Genomic DNA, 15,643 nt, shown 5'->3' with positions numbered 1-15,643 from the left:
TACCACATTATAGGCTGAAGACAGTAGTATAATGGCTAGTTAAGAGGTGATTCTGAGACCAAACACAGAGTCTGAAATGTTGACTTTTGGAACAGTTGCAGGGGAGAAGTTATGTGATGATTAAATAAGCTAACACATGCAAAGAGCTGAGCAGAGTTAATGACACAAATGTTCAATAAACATTACCTATCATTATTTTTTAAAATGACAAATGGGAGTAGTAGTACAATGAAGGAAGTGGTCTGTGTGAATGGTTAACAATTTGTCTACTTTATTTAAATGTTATGTTATGGTGTAATAATATCAAGTAATCAAAAGATACAGAAAAAATTAAGAGGCAATAACTAAAATTGAAAACGTGTAGAATTACATGGGTCCTGAGCAAGAACACATATAGAGGAGCACAAATGAGACTGAGTAGTGTTTTAAAATTGGGGTTTCTATATAAATAGGAAAAAACAAAGTGAACAAGTAGATTTTCTGGCTTTCCTGTGTTTTAAAATGATACTTTAATGAGAACTTTGTATGTACTTTTCAAATTGCTTGGTAGTGATTTTCTTGTAAACTGTTTACTACATTCGGACTTACATTTGGTATATTGACAAAGCCAGCGCCATTCTGACATGCTGCCGAGGAATACTCATTGACATCAGTTTCACAGCTTTGACTAAAAAATCCTTCTGAGCATTCACAGATGTAAACAGAGCAGTTGTTTTGCCAAATTTCTTCTTCCGAACAAGAATGAGAAATAGGAGGTTTCATTAGCTCCTCACAGAATGGGCCTATGAAAAATCAAGTATAGAAACAAAGACAGACACCCAGAAGTATTGGAGGCAGAGAGGGGAGGAGAGAAAGAGAAATTATGAAGAGATATGTAGCAAAAGTCATAGAAAACTGTCTCTAAAATGCATGGGTTCTTTAAACAGGCTTATTTCAGTATTACTTCCATATAAAAAAATTTGCATACTCCAAATCTATAATCCAATAACTTCTGCAAATATACAGACTATTATTTAAAAATTATTTTACTCATTCAAAAAAATATATTTATCTAGTGATAAATACATATCACTGAAAGTCGTTTTGGCACATTTCCATTGAGAGAGTTCTTTATCTGTTTTGTTATTATTGAATGCATTTTTTGAATAGGTTCTTTATATATTCTAAATGTAAGTTCTTTATAATATATGTCATTTGCAAATATTGTCTTCCTGGCTTATGTTTTCATTTTTAACCTGGTGACTTTTGGATAGCAAAAGTTTTGATTTGATTAAGTCTAATATATCAATTTTGTTCTTAATACCAATTGGTAGTTTTTTTCATTTACATGATTTGGTGTCATATCTGATAACTTTTTGCTTAATTTATAGTCATGAAAATATTCTCATGGATTTCTTAGATATTTTATAATTTTAGCTCTTACACTTAGGTCTCCGATCCATTTAAATAAGTATGAGATAGTAATTTGTTATTTTATTTTCTAAAATTCAGATTTACAGTGGTTCCAGATCATTTTTTGTCTACCCCTTTCTTATTGTATTGCTTTTTAAATTAAGACCATTCAATTTTAAGTGCACATATACAGATAGAAATAAATATAGAAGGTATAGATAAACGGCTACTATAGTGAAATGAATTAACACAAGCATAATCTCACATATTTACCCATGTTTTCTCCTCTGTGGCAAAAGAAATTACAATCTATCCAGTTATCAAAAACTTTAAACATATAACATTATTTTTAAGTGTGGTCCTTATCTTATAGGACTTTAGATCTTCAACATATAAACATTTAGTATATAGTTATCTGTAACAGTGAAAAACTGGGACAATCAAAATGTCCTCTAAGTGAATAAACTCCATACCTTCATACCATATAATACCATATATCTATTTCACACACACACATACACATGCACAAACTAAGATATATATCAAGGACATACTAATAAGAGAAAAAAAAAAGCCAATTTCAACAAATTGAGATATTGTAAAATCTATTCATATAACAAAACTATAATAAAGGATAAAATGAATAGTTGCCAATGGTTAGGGATGTTAGTGGAAATAAGGAGAGGTGAGAATGTAAATGGGTAGCATGAGAGAGAATATTTTGTTCTTTTGATATCAGAGATTGAACCCAGGGACACTTAATCACTAAGCCACATTCCCAGCCCATTTTAATTTGTATTTTGAGACAGGGTCTCCCTAAGTACTTTAGGTCCTCACTAAATTGCTGAGGCTGGCTTTGAACTTGTAATCCTCCGGCTTCATCCTACCCAGCCACTGGGATTACAGATGTGCCAATCATGCCTGATGGCAGAGCTTTTTAATAATAGAATGATTTTCTTTTCTGATAGTGGTGATAATTTCCTGAATCTTGGCTATAAAATGACATTGAAGTACCCTCACACACTGTACAAATGTCAGTTTCCTAGTTTAGATGTTTTATTATAGTTATGTAAGATGTAAATTTACCCGGAACATTTTAGTAACTTTCTGTGAAACACTTGTTTCAAAACAAAATGCAAAAAAAAAGCACATTTCATTATTTATTTTTTTACCCTAATGATTATTTTGGAAATTGCTACAACAAATACCTCCTAAAAAGTAAATTTAAACGTTAGATGAACTTTGTAAAAGATGACAAATTAAAGTGTCTGTGTGTATATGTGTGTCTGTGTGTGTCTTAATGCTTTACATATAATATTAGACAGCATATTGTTGTATTCTAGAGTAGAAATAGTAACTAATACTAAAAATTAAGTCTTCCAACTTTTGTACAGGACTAATCTAGTGGGTATGTTTGTGGTGAAAAGAGCTTGGAGTTAATATAATATTAGTTGATGTGCACAAACTTTTATTATTAATTTGCCATTGAATAGTCAGTTGTTCCTGGCTGAGTTACTTAAACTGTGGCTAAAGTAATTTTCTACTTAAAAGAAAATTCAAATATAAAACTGAATAATAACAGTTCTTCATAAATCCCAGGTTTATCTTAAGGAGTTTATTAAATAAATATTGTTGTAGTTACTTTGAAAATGGCAAGCATTATTCTTATAGTGTAGTATCATTTAAAAAATTTAAATGATAATATTTGTGTTACTTAACACAATATAAATAACAGCTATTCTGTTTAATTAGTTAATTAGAAAATATATTAATATATCAACACATTGATAAATACACACCCAATTCTTTGTGTGATCAATATAAATATTAATATACTAATTTCTTAAAATTAAAAGTTGAGTCATTTTAACATAGTAATTCTAGTGGCAGCATCACATGAAATTTTACATCATCTTTGTGTTTAATACTTCAGAATTTAACATACAGTTAAAAATTTAAATGAATTGACATCATATTATCTCAGTGATATCTTTTAACTTGCTTGTGTTACTCAGTAACTTGTGTTTTTTTTTTTTTTTTTTTTGAGGTACCAGGGATTGAACTCAGGGGCACTCAAACACTGAACCACATACCCAGCCCTATTTTGTATTTTATTTAGAGACAGGGTCTCACTAAGTTGCTTAGCACCTCACTTTTACTAAGGGTAGCTTTGAACTTGAAATTCTCCTGCCTCAGCCTCCAAAGGGACTGGGATTATGGGTGTGTGCCACGGCACCAGCTTTGCTCAGTAATTTAATCCTTCATAGCTAAATGTTTCTTGTTGTTCCTATTCACAGGATAATGAATTAGTTTGATATAAGCAAATTAGATTCTTTAAAATTATATACTAGCTCTTCATGGGTAGTCTCAAGCATTGACTGGCAAGGTTTATAAACTTGAATTATAAATGCTTTTCTTTAATTCCTAGAAACAAACATGCCCTCTTAGCAGGGAGTCAGATAGCAGGGAGTCAGTCAGTGCTCTCTGACATGTATGAATTGTCTAAAGTATTATTCAGTCCAAGAGGGTTAATAGAGCAAAATTTGATCTTGGAACCTAGCTATTCACAGATTGGACAAGGCTTGTCACTCCACGCTGATGCTTTTATTGTCACTATGGTGTGCCTCAGGACAATGTGTTGAACATCATCAAACAAATGCTTTGCAACTGTGCAATGAGATTCCCATTGTTCTAGGTCCCATAAAAACTGTAGTGAGAATCCCAATCTTAGGCTTTAATATTTCTTTTTTATTAATTCTTTTCACATGATCTTAGGTTGAGGACAAATTGGGGAAAAATGACATTCCTAGGTTGCAAAACTCAGTATAGGCAAAATGTAGGCATGACCAGAAAACAAGTTTCAAATAAATCTGAAGAAATTAAAACCTTATCATACATGCTCTCCAACTCTCAAGGTTAAATTAGAAAGAAACAGTAGAAAAACTCTGATGAATCCACATATATTTAAAAATTAAAAACATTTCTAAACCTGGGCACTAACAAAGAAAAATAAAATGTGCATTTGGGTTTTTTACATTTTTTTCACTATTACAAATTGCTATGGACTAAACATTTGTGTCCTCTTCAAATTCTTATGTTGATGCCTAATTCTCAAGGGGATGGCATTTGGAGGTAGGTGTTGGCAAATAATTAGATCATGAGAGTGGAGCCATCTTGTTCAGGAAAATTTATCTCCCCTTCTCTGATCTACCCTGTGAGGAAACAATATAAGGATGTTCATCTGCCTATCATAAGGGGCTCAGCAGACAACATATATTTATCAGCACCTTGATTTTGGATTTCAAAGCCTCCAGAACTATGAAAAACAAATGTTATTTAAACAACTCAATTTGCATTAATTTTTATAGCAATCCAAAGTGCCTAAAAAACTAATAATGCTGCCATGAATATCAGTATATGGTTGCAGTGTGAAAGTAGAATTTTATTCCCCTAGAAAACATTTCTAAAAGTGAGATTATGGAGTCATGTGGTAAATATTTGTTTAGCTTTTAACAAAATTGTCAAACTGTTTTGCAGAGTGTCTGTACCACTTTATGTATTCTGCAGCAATATATGAGATATCCATTTATTCCTTAAGCTCACCAGCATTTGGTGTTGTCATTATATTTTTAAATTTTAACTCTCTTAATAGATGAGTAGTAATGCATCATGATATGGAACATCTTCTCATATGCTTATTTGTTATTCTAATAGCCTCATTAGTAAATTGTGTCTTTGTGTCTTTTGCCTATTTTCCCACTGGATTTTTTTTTACTAATTAATTGAAGAATTCTTTATAAAGATAGGGATTTTTTAACACACATGTGGTTTGCAAGTCTGTGATTTGTCTTTTCATCTTTTTAACATTTAAGATAAATTTATTTTGTTTTGATGACTTCAAGTTGTATATGTTTTTTCTTTTGTTGATTGTGCTTTTGGTTTCATATTTAGGAGCTTTCTCCAATGACTAGGTCCCAATGCTAATGTTTTATGAAAAAGACATTTATAAAAACAAACTTATTTCATTGTTTCAGATAATGTCATGTTATATCAGTACAAACAATAATTTAAAAAGCTATGTTACATGGACAATTAATATAAAGAACAACGCAATTTGTGTGACAGTGTCACTACCATTGCTATTTTTATGTATATATACTTTTAAGAGTTTGAGACTACAGATCAAACTGTGATTTCCAAAACTCAAATTCAATTGTGCTTATAAAGTTTCATGTGTGCTATTATTTCAGAAAGAATGACAACATTCAAGGACATGTACTCTAGGTTACCTGATTAATATTGCCCTAATGGAAGTTTTGGGCAAAACAGATTTTGAAGAAAAGAGAATTGCTCAGAGGGGAATGGACATTGGATCTGTCATCTGTCACAGGAGATTAGTACTGCTACAAAGAAGTGAAGATTCAAAGAGATGAAAAGAAGCTCTTCTCTTGGACTCAGAACGTTAAGTCCTAGACTCTGATGGAGGAGATATATTTGGGCACTTTTGTTGAGGGGAAATAAATGGTCCCCTGAAACTCTGTGTGACCTCAGGGCAAGGTGATCATTTGTATGAGTTAGTCTGTTGTTCAGGAAGTGAACTATATAGTCAGCTCTTCGAGTGTCCAACTTTACTTTTTCTGATTTAGCTCCTTTTTATTATCCTCTGGGTAGTACCACAATACAGATGTGATGGTGTGGACATTGCTTTGTTGTGTGAAATAAAAATAGAATTTGTACAAAATTGATGCAAAGTACCAAGGGGACAATAGCATAGATCCATGATGACCAGAGGTGATGCAGCAAACAGTAAAGCAGATATTTGACTGGTATATATAGATATCACTACTATAGTACTACTATATACCATATAGTATATGTACTATATAGTACCAGTACTATAGTGGCATCTATATAGTGCCGGAGATATCTGACTGGTATCTATATATATGGTGACAACCCGATTTGTTTCTGAAACATGGCAGAAACAGAGGAACACACTGATTATTCCATACATCCCCTGAACCCTTGTATATCATTGTTCTAACCAATGAGATGTTAGAAATGCTAGGTGTCCAGGTCAGAATCCCTAAGTACTAAAATACATCCCTTCATGTCTCATTCATTATGCGATGACCCCCTAAAAGCCTCATGTTCTAGTTTGTATATTTAAAATATTCCAGTACTGTATACCTGAATCATGTCTTTGAAAGATCTATCTTGTAGAGACAGAAGACATTAATGTTCTTTTACTGAGCAAGAAGCACATTGAGTTTTGGGGTTCATTTGTTAATTCAACATGACTACTACAAAATGTTTACCAAAATTAAGGTTCTGTCATGCACCAAGTTAGTGGCATTGTCTTAGTTAATGGGACAGGGAGGGGAATCAGTGAAGAAATATAGTGTTAGGAATAAAAGTACACTGAATTCTTCGTGGATATGAGTTGCTGTGCCCTAGAATATATGATTTATATTCTTATTTCCTAAAGCAAGTGTTTGTATGGGTCACTATGTGAAAATAAACCACTTCATATCAAAATATGGGACATTAAATATGTTCAATATTAAAGAATTCATAGAGGGTAAATGCAAATGTAGGTGATACATCTTTCTATTTTAGACTTATTAAAATATTATGGAATATGTTCCCTATAAGCCAATGATGAATTTGAACAGAGTACCACATTATGTTTTGTTATGTTTTATATGGGCAGACCCACAAAGCAACTATAAATCATGCCATACTTCAGGGAAGCAAAAAAAAATGTCTCTTAAAACCACATCCTATTTGGTAAAAAGGATTTAGTGCCTTGAAAATAACAGACAGCTAAAGAAATGTTTTCATAGAGCAAAATAAACCAATTTGAACAGTGTGGGCCCTGTCCCCTGGAAGAGGGCCTACATGGCATTCTGTCATAAGACGGAGGCATTAACCAGGATCCTAGGGGACTAGGGCCCCATCCCCCATCCCCCTGTCCTGTGTTCTGTGAACAGGATGTTCTCCTGGAGTCTGTAAGAGTTCTTCTGTGGTCTGTGAGCTTGTCACTTCCTGGGTCACAGAATTGCTTTTTACTTTCTATTACTGACTGATAATCTGCAAAATAGGCTAGTAACTGCTTATGCAAAGCTTGTCCTTTAAGGTGTAGAGCTAGCTTAATTGCAAGCATATGAAAGACACTATATGCAATATATATATGCAATAAATATATATGCAATATATATAATATATATGCAATAAAGACAGAAGCAGCTTCCTATGTGACAAGTGCTCCATTTCTCCTGAATAAAGTTCTTCTCCTAAGATTTTGGTGTGCAGTCTGAGTCCCTATGTCCCTGAAAGGTTGCTGTTCAGGTTAAGGCCACTGGTGTTGCAGCCCAGTGCAACAGAACAGTACCAATAGCTCAAATTCTTCACAGTATTTTAAAATATTGCATAATTTTTATTTTATTTCAGTGAAAATAAAAACATAAAAATGTAGAATTCATAATCAGTGAAAAAGAAGTAAACATAATTGAAAAATGCCAATTTTGAAGACAACAAAGGAGTTTTACCCAAGTAACCTGACATATCATCTCTTTTGCAAGTGTAAAGTAGAAATAACTACTACTTTGAGATTGGTTATATGGGAATCTAATGACCAGTCTGATTTTCAATTCATCATATATATTGTGTTTTTTTCTTTACTTTGATGTGAAGTTAGAATGAAAAATTCATATATTTTATTTATTTTGTATTAAATAATATTCTCCTACTGCAGTAGAAGCATGTTATTTTCCTCAATTGAATATGCTCCTGTGAAGAAATACTAGCCTTACAATGAAGAGAAAAATAACAATTACCTGATCATATTAATGCTTTACTATCAATCAATTATTATATACATAGTACCTGTTATCTTTCTATCCTTTCAATTTCTGTATTCATATATAACAACCTATTATTGTAGTAATTAAGAAAATTAGTGTTTAGTAAATAGTGGTCCAATTCCCTGGAACTACAGCTAGAATCTTTCTGATAAAGAAAATAATTTTATTGGTAAATTATTGATTTAAAATGGCTATACCAGCTAATGAATTGAAGAAAGTGTTTTGTCACAACTAATTCCAGGCAAATAGGAGGAAAAAATAGTATGATGGAACTTTTCCATGAGGAAAACCTCAGGAATGGAGACCGGGTTACACTGGGATCATTTAATCCTTTGCCCCATCTCTTTACAATGTTTAGAAAGTAATCATGTTTTACTGGACATCATTGAATTTCTTAAATCCAAAATTGTGAGAAATGTTTTTTGAAAAATTAAATACTTCCTTTACTTACATTTATTGAATAGGCAGACATGGAAGCTTTTACTCTGGGTTTGACCAGCACAGATTTATGCAATTAGGAAGGTACTGCTTTTAATTATTTTTTGCTAGTTTCTTTCCTTTGAAAGCTACATCATTTCTGAAATTTTTTGTTTATGTGTTTGTTGATTTTTCTGATTTATATTCTCAACAATTCCATTGTTATTTTAATCATTTTGATTCTTCATACCCCTATAATTTATTTATTTGGAACTTATTCCTGAATACAACTTCAGCAATGCAGAAAATTAAGTCAACTTAATTTGGATTTAGATTTCTGAAAGTATTTCATAGAAGATGTAACTTGGTTTACTTTAATACCTTATGCAGATATTAAGAAAGTTTGATACAAATCTGACTTTTTATCATTCACCTGCTGTTGTTGTTTATTTGTATTGCTATTCATTGAACCATTCTGAAAAATCTTAGGAGTTTTAATATTTTTACCAATATTTGTCATAGGGTTTCCTCTTTTTCATAAATCTTGCTCTTATCACTAATTTGACTATTTCATGTCTTTCTCAGATTTAAATTTTACTATGATACATTCTATTAGTTTCTCCTTCCTTGCTCTAATTGCTTCTATCTGAGCCCTGTATAATGTAAAACCTGGTATTTGCTTTATCATCTGGGAGAAATCATGTACTAAATCTTTAAACCCATTATTCATATATGGTATTTTTCAGGTCATACACGTGACTAAATTTGATGATGATTTATCCAATTTATAAGAAATTGGTTCATATTTGACACAATATCCTTTTAGATGTTCTTAAAATTTTCTTCTTTTTCCTTAATTAATTTTACTGGATTTTGTCCTTGTATTGTTGTGATCATAGTTCTCCTATTAGTAAGTTCAGATTCTTGTGAAGGATTATACCTTAATAAATGAGACATGTAATATATAGCTAGTGGGTATGTTGACAACTGATCTCAGAGTGAATAAGATCAGATTTTCTGGAAGCATTAAGTTCCAAGAAACTTTGATCAACATCACCATCTCCTGTATGTGCCTGTGTGTGTGTGTGTGTGTGTGTGTGTGTGTGTGTGTGTGTGTATTTATTTATTTATTTTTAAAAATACTTGCTTCTGAGAGTTATGCAAAGTACATACTATACTTTTAAGCTAAACTCCCAACCCTTCTGAGAGGTATGAACTTGTACCCAACCCCAATCTGTGACTTTTTGTTTGTTTGTTTGTTTGTTTGTTTTCTTTTGTTTTTCTTCTTCTCTCAATTACCTTTGTATAGATTTGGCATTATCCTTATATTTCCTCTGATTTTCTTTCTAGCCTTCTTGCCCACACTAAGACACTTTTAAAAAGTAGTTACTGCAACTGTTTTTCCTGAGGTTTGTAAGTTCAATTGTCCTAATGATTGCCCACTGAACCATGTTCACAAGTTCTACTCCAAGATTTCAATATAGAAAGAAATATTTTTTCCACTATCAAAGCATTTTTTTGTGCACATTTTTAGCAGTGGTTACCTCTGTCATCATCTTTTAATTTATTTGATCCTAAGACATCTGATTTTTCTAGAATTTCAGAAAAAAAAATCTGATCATGCTATCCATTTTGTATCCCAGCAATGTGGTTTAACAGTAGGTTTCATAGAAAAATAAACATATTTGCTTAGACCCCCCCCAAATAAACCCAAGATAGTAGAACTTTCCTTACTTAAACGTTTAATCACAGATAAGAGGCAAATAAAATAATACTTTGATTAAAAATTTAGATTTGTCTTGTGTGTATCTATGTTTACTATCTGTCAAGGAATACACGGGGTGCTTGGCATATTTATAGCATCATACATAAGAGATTTTGACCTCATAGTAGTAACTTTATAAGGAAAGAAAACAGGTGAAAAGATAAAATTATAGAGTTGTTTTCATGGCAATAAATGCTATGGATCATAAATAATGGGTCTGGGACAAGGGGTTCTGAAAAAGGTGGTTATTTTGTATAGGATATTTGAAGAAGGCTTCAATGATTCAGAAGATACCTTAGAATGTAGTAATTAAAGTTGAGTTGTGGACTTTTTAGAAAAGAATAATTTGAACAACAATATCTTGCTGCATTCGTTCATATTTTGGGAACATGTGATGTTCTAGATTAATATAGAATATAAAATTTTTATGTTTATGATTTATTGCCTTCATTCTAATATTGACTCTGCTCAGACGGGTAATTCTGTTTGCTTTGTTGACTGATAGTTTTACAAGCCGATGGAATGCTTCTGTCACACAGTAGATTCTTAGTAAGCATTCTTTGAATGAACAAATGATTGAAAAACACATCAACAGAGAAAACAGAAAGTACAAAACCTTTAAGTTGAAGGCATTCTTGAGTATTCAAGCTGCAGAAAGTTAGGCTACTGAGTCAACAGTTAATGAGAAGAGAGGTAAGAAGATGAGATCAGAGGAGTGCATAATGAGCTATTTCAGGAGTTCTATACTTTACTGTTCTTAGGTTTTATGCAAAGACAGTGAATCTTTCTGAGATATGTAGTGGAAAGATCTCCCATTTTTAAATATTACTTTGAAAGTATACTGTATGTCCAACAGAAAAGTGGAGACAAGTTTTTAGACTATTAAGTAATATTGAATGCATGGAATTATAGGGACTGGATGAGGAGGGTATTAAAGGAGATAGTGAGAAAACATCAGAAAAACAATAAGATGTATGGACAGTTACATGAATTCCTTGATTTTTGAATATGCATTTAAAATGATAACAGGTAGGATAGTTCCATATATGTTTTTCTGAGAGCAAGTTAATAAGTAAAGATAAATTTAAAACATTTGGAATTTTTGAGGGGGGTATAATATAAGGAGCAATTAGTGACATGTTGGAGGATATGTGAAATTATTAGTAATGATAGGCCATTCAAATTAATGGCATATGATGGGAAATACATCATAAGAAGTTCATAACTAGGTGAAATATGATAAACATTATGTTTAATAAAGGAATATTGTTCCTCAAGCAATGAATAAATCAGTAGAATTTAGAATTTTAGAAAGAATGAGTTGGGAAAATGAAGAATGGTTATATTCCTAGAGTGAAATGTTTGCTAACTGTGATGGTATAGTTTTATGAATAAATAACATTTTATAGTAAGAAAATGTGTGGAATAAGTAGTTTTGTTTGTTTGTTTGTTTTGTTTTGTTTTTTGTACCAGGGATTGAATCCAGGGGTACAAATGCCCAATCCTATCTGTATTTTATTTAGAGATAGGGATCTCACTAAGTTGCTTAGGGCCTCACTAAGTTGCTGAGGCTGGCTTTGAACTTGTGATCCACCTGCTTCGGTCTCCTAAAACAAAGAAATAGTTATTTTAAAAAAGGTATTCATGATGGAAGTAAGATTTCTTCAGACATAAGTAATTATTATTTTTACTTCAAAAAAGAAAGTCTCCCTCTTACACACACCACCATAAAGAAATAACCTAAATCTTTTAAACTCAGATATTAAACAGCAATCCTTTTAAAATAATCTGAGGAATTTTTACTTTAACAGAAATCACGATGGAGTATCTATAAAGTAAACTACCTCTACTACCCTAACAAGTGCATATATCCATTAAAAATCCCAGTAAATAAAAGATAACTTTAGGCTGCTATGTTTAATTATGATTTCAGTAAGTTCTTTTGGTCAATACTCTAATGAATTGTCAAAAAAAATTAAAGCAATACTGTGTAAATTAATGCACAGCAACTGGTTGAACATTTCATTCACGTAAATTCATTTTAACCTCCTTTCTTTTAAGAATGAAGCTATTATACTCAAAAGATAGACAGCACAAAGACATTACCAAGTAGGATAGTAATTTGCCTCTCATTCCTATGGGGAGAGAAAGAAATGGTTGCTAGGAGCTATGCTCAAGGACTAGAAAAGTAAAATAAGCAGCAAATACAAGGAAATTGAAAAAAGACAGCAACTTGTTTATCCATGGTTGATTACATTTTTAAAATTTTTCCAAGATGAAGAATTGCTCCAAAATGAAAATTTGATGCAAATTCTGAGTCATATTCACCTGTGATAAAAGTAATTGTGTTAAATGTTGGTATTTAAGCATTTCAGATAGATGAAAAGGCTATTCTAATTTATTCTTTATGAACATATCTTAACGAATTCCATTTAAGTACACTATTCTCATGCTATTAATTCAGTTTCAACCATGCATGGCATGAAATTTTAAAAACTAAATATATTGATTTTGTTAAGTTCTTAATATGTAGCTTTTGCCACTCTGCTCTCCTACTCAAAGTACCAGATTGAGCTCAGGTTTAGCAAGGAGACAAACACCTAGAATGTTCCTTTACCATAGGAATCTGTAATTTTTTCGAACTATAATCAAATAGTAATTACTTTAGTCTTTATTGGTCAGAGTCCCTCGAACTATGTAACTGCTATTGCAGCATAAAAGCAGCCATGGAGTATATGTAAACACATGAGAATAGCAGCGTGTTATTTTGCATATATTTTTTCGATAAAAATCAAATAGGGAAAAGTCCTTGGCTATTATTCAACTAGAAATTTTATGAAGTAGATCTTGTTAGTATACCCAGTATAGGAAACTAGGGCATAATGAAGAAAGTTCAAGAAGTATACTACGCTTCTCTCATTCATTGAAAAATTTGAGGAATGTGTGCAGGACCAAAATTCAAAACTAAATATAGTGAAAAACAAAACCACAAACAGTTCCCCGGGGCAAATTTAATGTAGTTTATGTAGAACCACATATGCAAATCCATGGTTTTTGGTGTATCTCCTTTGGAATACACTCTCCTCCACCTCCTCCACCCTCAGTTACCTAGTTAACTTGTTCTTACATTCACCCAAGTCCCAGGTCTAGTAAGGTTACAGAATAGAAGGCTGCCTCATTCCCAGAACCACCCCTGCTATGCATACAAAGGGTCTTCTGTTCCTCCATGCTGCATGCTGAGAAACTAAGGCAGTGCATCTCTCCATCTATACTTAACAATTTCCCTACTATAAGCCACATACTTTAGGATACATTTTATCTCTAGAAGGACTTTTCAATGTTTATTTAGTAAATAAACAAATCCCATACAGTTCTCAATTTCCTGAGGAGTTTTAAATTTCTCCTAGATTTCTTTCTTTCTTTTTTATTTCGCTTTTTGTTTGCCCAAATTTAAAGTCAAATTTTAATTCCAGTTATTTTGGAGGTCCCTTCTTTGCCAATCCTTAATGTGTAACAAATTTAAGATGAAATTCGTGTCCCACCAGTCTCTTGCTTCATTAGTTCAACCAAACACTGCAAAGATGTTTTGTGCATGAGATTTTTACAGGCTTCTTGGCTGAGTTGATCATATTGCTTTCCAAATTGCCAGAAGAATAACAATCCATTGCCTTCCTTTCGTTACACTTCCTGGCATTTTTGTTTTTCTTCCCTTTCATTCATTTCACAATACTTTTGACTCCTGATGATCTGTGAATGATCTTATTTACTGTATTTAGTCTTACTCTTTACTAACACTCTTTCATAGAAAGCAAATATTTTTCATATGTTCTTCTTTCAGTCCGCAGAACTATCTCCTTTTCCTCTTCTGGACCACTTAACCTGGTTTTAACAAACAATATTAAGTACATGCAGTACGCAGGGGTAAAAGGACAGTCAGTGTAGGTAATGAATGATGGGGTCAGATCAAGAAGATGGGGACTGGTTTGAAAGAAAAGAAAATAAAATACTAATGCGTTCAGGACACTTTCCCCCTCCTCCTCCAACCTGTTGCCAAGGTTACCTGCTTACTTGAAACTCTTCCTACAACCAGAGAATTGTTAATAAATGCCCCCTAAGCCACTCCCTGCCTTTTTTTTTTTTTGCTCTTGTATCACTCCACCTATTCGTCACTCCACCTTTTGGTCACATAGGCAAGATAAGAGGCAAAGGGGGTATGAGAACAAAGGAAATCTGAAATCTATAAAAGGGGCAGGACACCCCCATTCCTTTAGGCACCAACTGCCTCCTCTCAACACCAGTATCACTGTCATTCCCCTTCTCTTGGAAGATATCGTAAATATTTCATGTCTAATTACACACACATTTGTTTTACATTTTATTATATCCATATGATAAAATATGTATGTCTATATATATAATTTTACCAGTTGGGGTAACATTATCTTTTTTGAAGAGAGATAATGGGAGCACAGATTTTAAATTCCATTGGAATTTTGTTGCTATCACAGAATTATTTAAATAGTCCAGTGTCCAGATGATATGTCATTTATTAATTTAGGCATGTACTGGTTAATGGATCCCTGACCTCTGTCTGAGGTGAAGAACAATATGCCATCAATGGCCTTTACATGTAGAATCTATTGTTAATAAAGCCCAGAAACACTGTTTCTGATATCACAGCTTCAAGTGGATATAAACTGTTATTTTATATTTTTTGTTTAGATAAAATTCATGCCAGGAAGGCTAATGATAAATAAAGTTAGAGGTTAGTTTCTTATTTGGTGACTCTGTGTCTAAGAGGTTTGTTTCAGACATTTATAACCAATGAAAATTGAATGGCTAATGTAATTGAGTGTGGAATTCAGTACCAAAGTTCTCTTTTGATTAACTGTCTTGGCCAGTCAGAAATCCTTTATCTATATAAATGTGTATTTTATTATAAAGATAATGTTGATTGCTGTGGTAAATTATCATTTCAATAGGACAGGGAAATATGATATTTGTCTATGAATAATGCCTCTAAAAGTTATATTTTAAAATCTTGGATTATAAATAACCTGCTTCTAAAAATGCTATCTGCATTCAGTTAGAATAGCTAATATATTCAATGTTAAATAGATTTATGTGTACAAAACAAGTTAAATTTTGAAATTTGGTTTCTGGTTCAAGACTATAACATTCACATATGCTTGTTTTCTTTATT

The 15,643-nt window shown here is 32.3% G+C and overlaps 1 protein-coding gene across 1 annotated transcript in view; it reads right to left on the bottom strand.

The window, feature by feature from the left end:
- Positions 1 to 15,643, bottom strand: part of EYS (eyes shut homolog) — a gene marked incomplete at its 5' end in the record, with an annotated part of 1,696,555 nt that overhangs the window by 1,612,306 nt on the left and 68,606 nt on the right. The window contains 1 exon segment of the mRNA XM_079147376.1: positions 589 to 782. Coding sequence (XP_079003502.1) covers positions 589 to 782 — 194 coding nt within the window.

Source organism: Sciurus vulgaris (assembly GCF_902686455.1).
Source record: "Sciurus vulgaris genome assembly, chromosome: 7".
NCBI lineage: Eukaryota > Metazoa > Chordata > Mammalia > Rodentia > Sciuridae > Sciurus > Sciurus vulgaris.
This window is presented reverse-complemented; position numbering and strand designations above follow the sequence as displayed.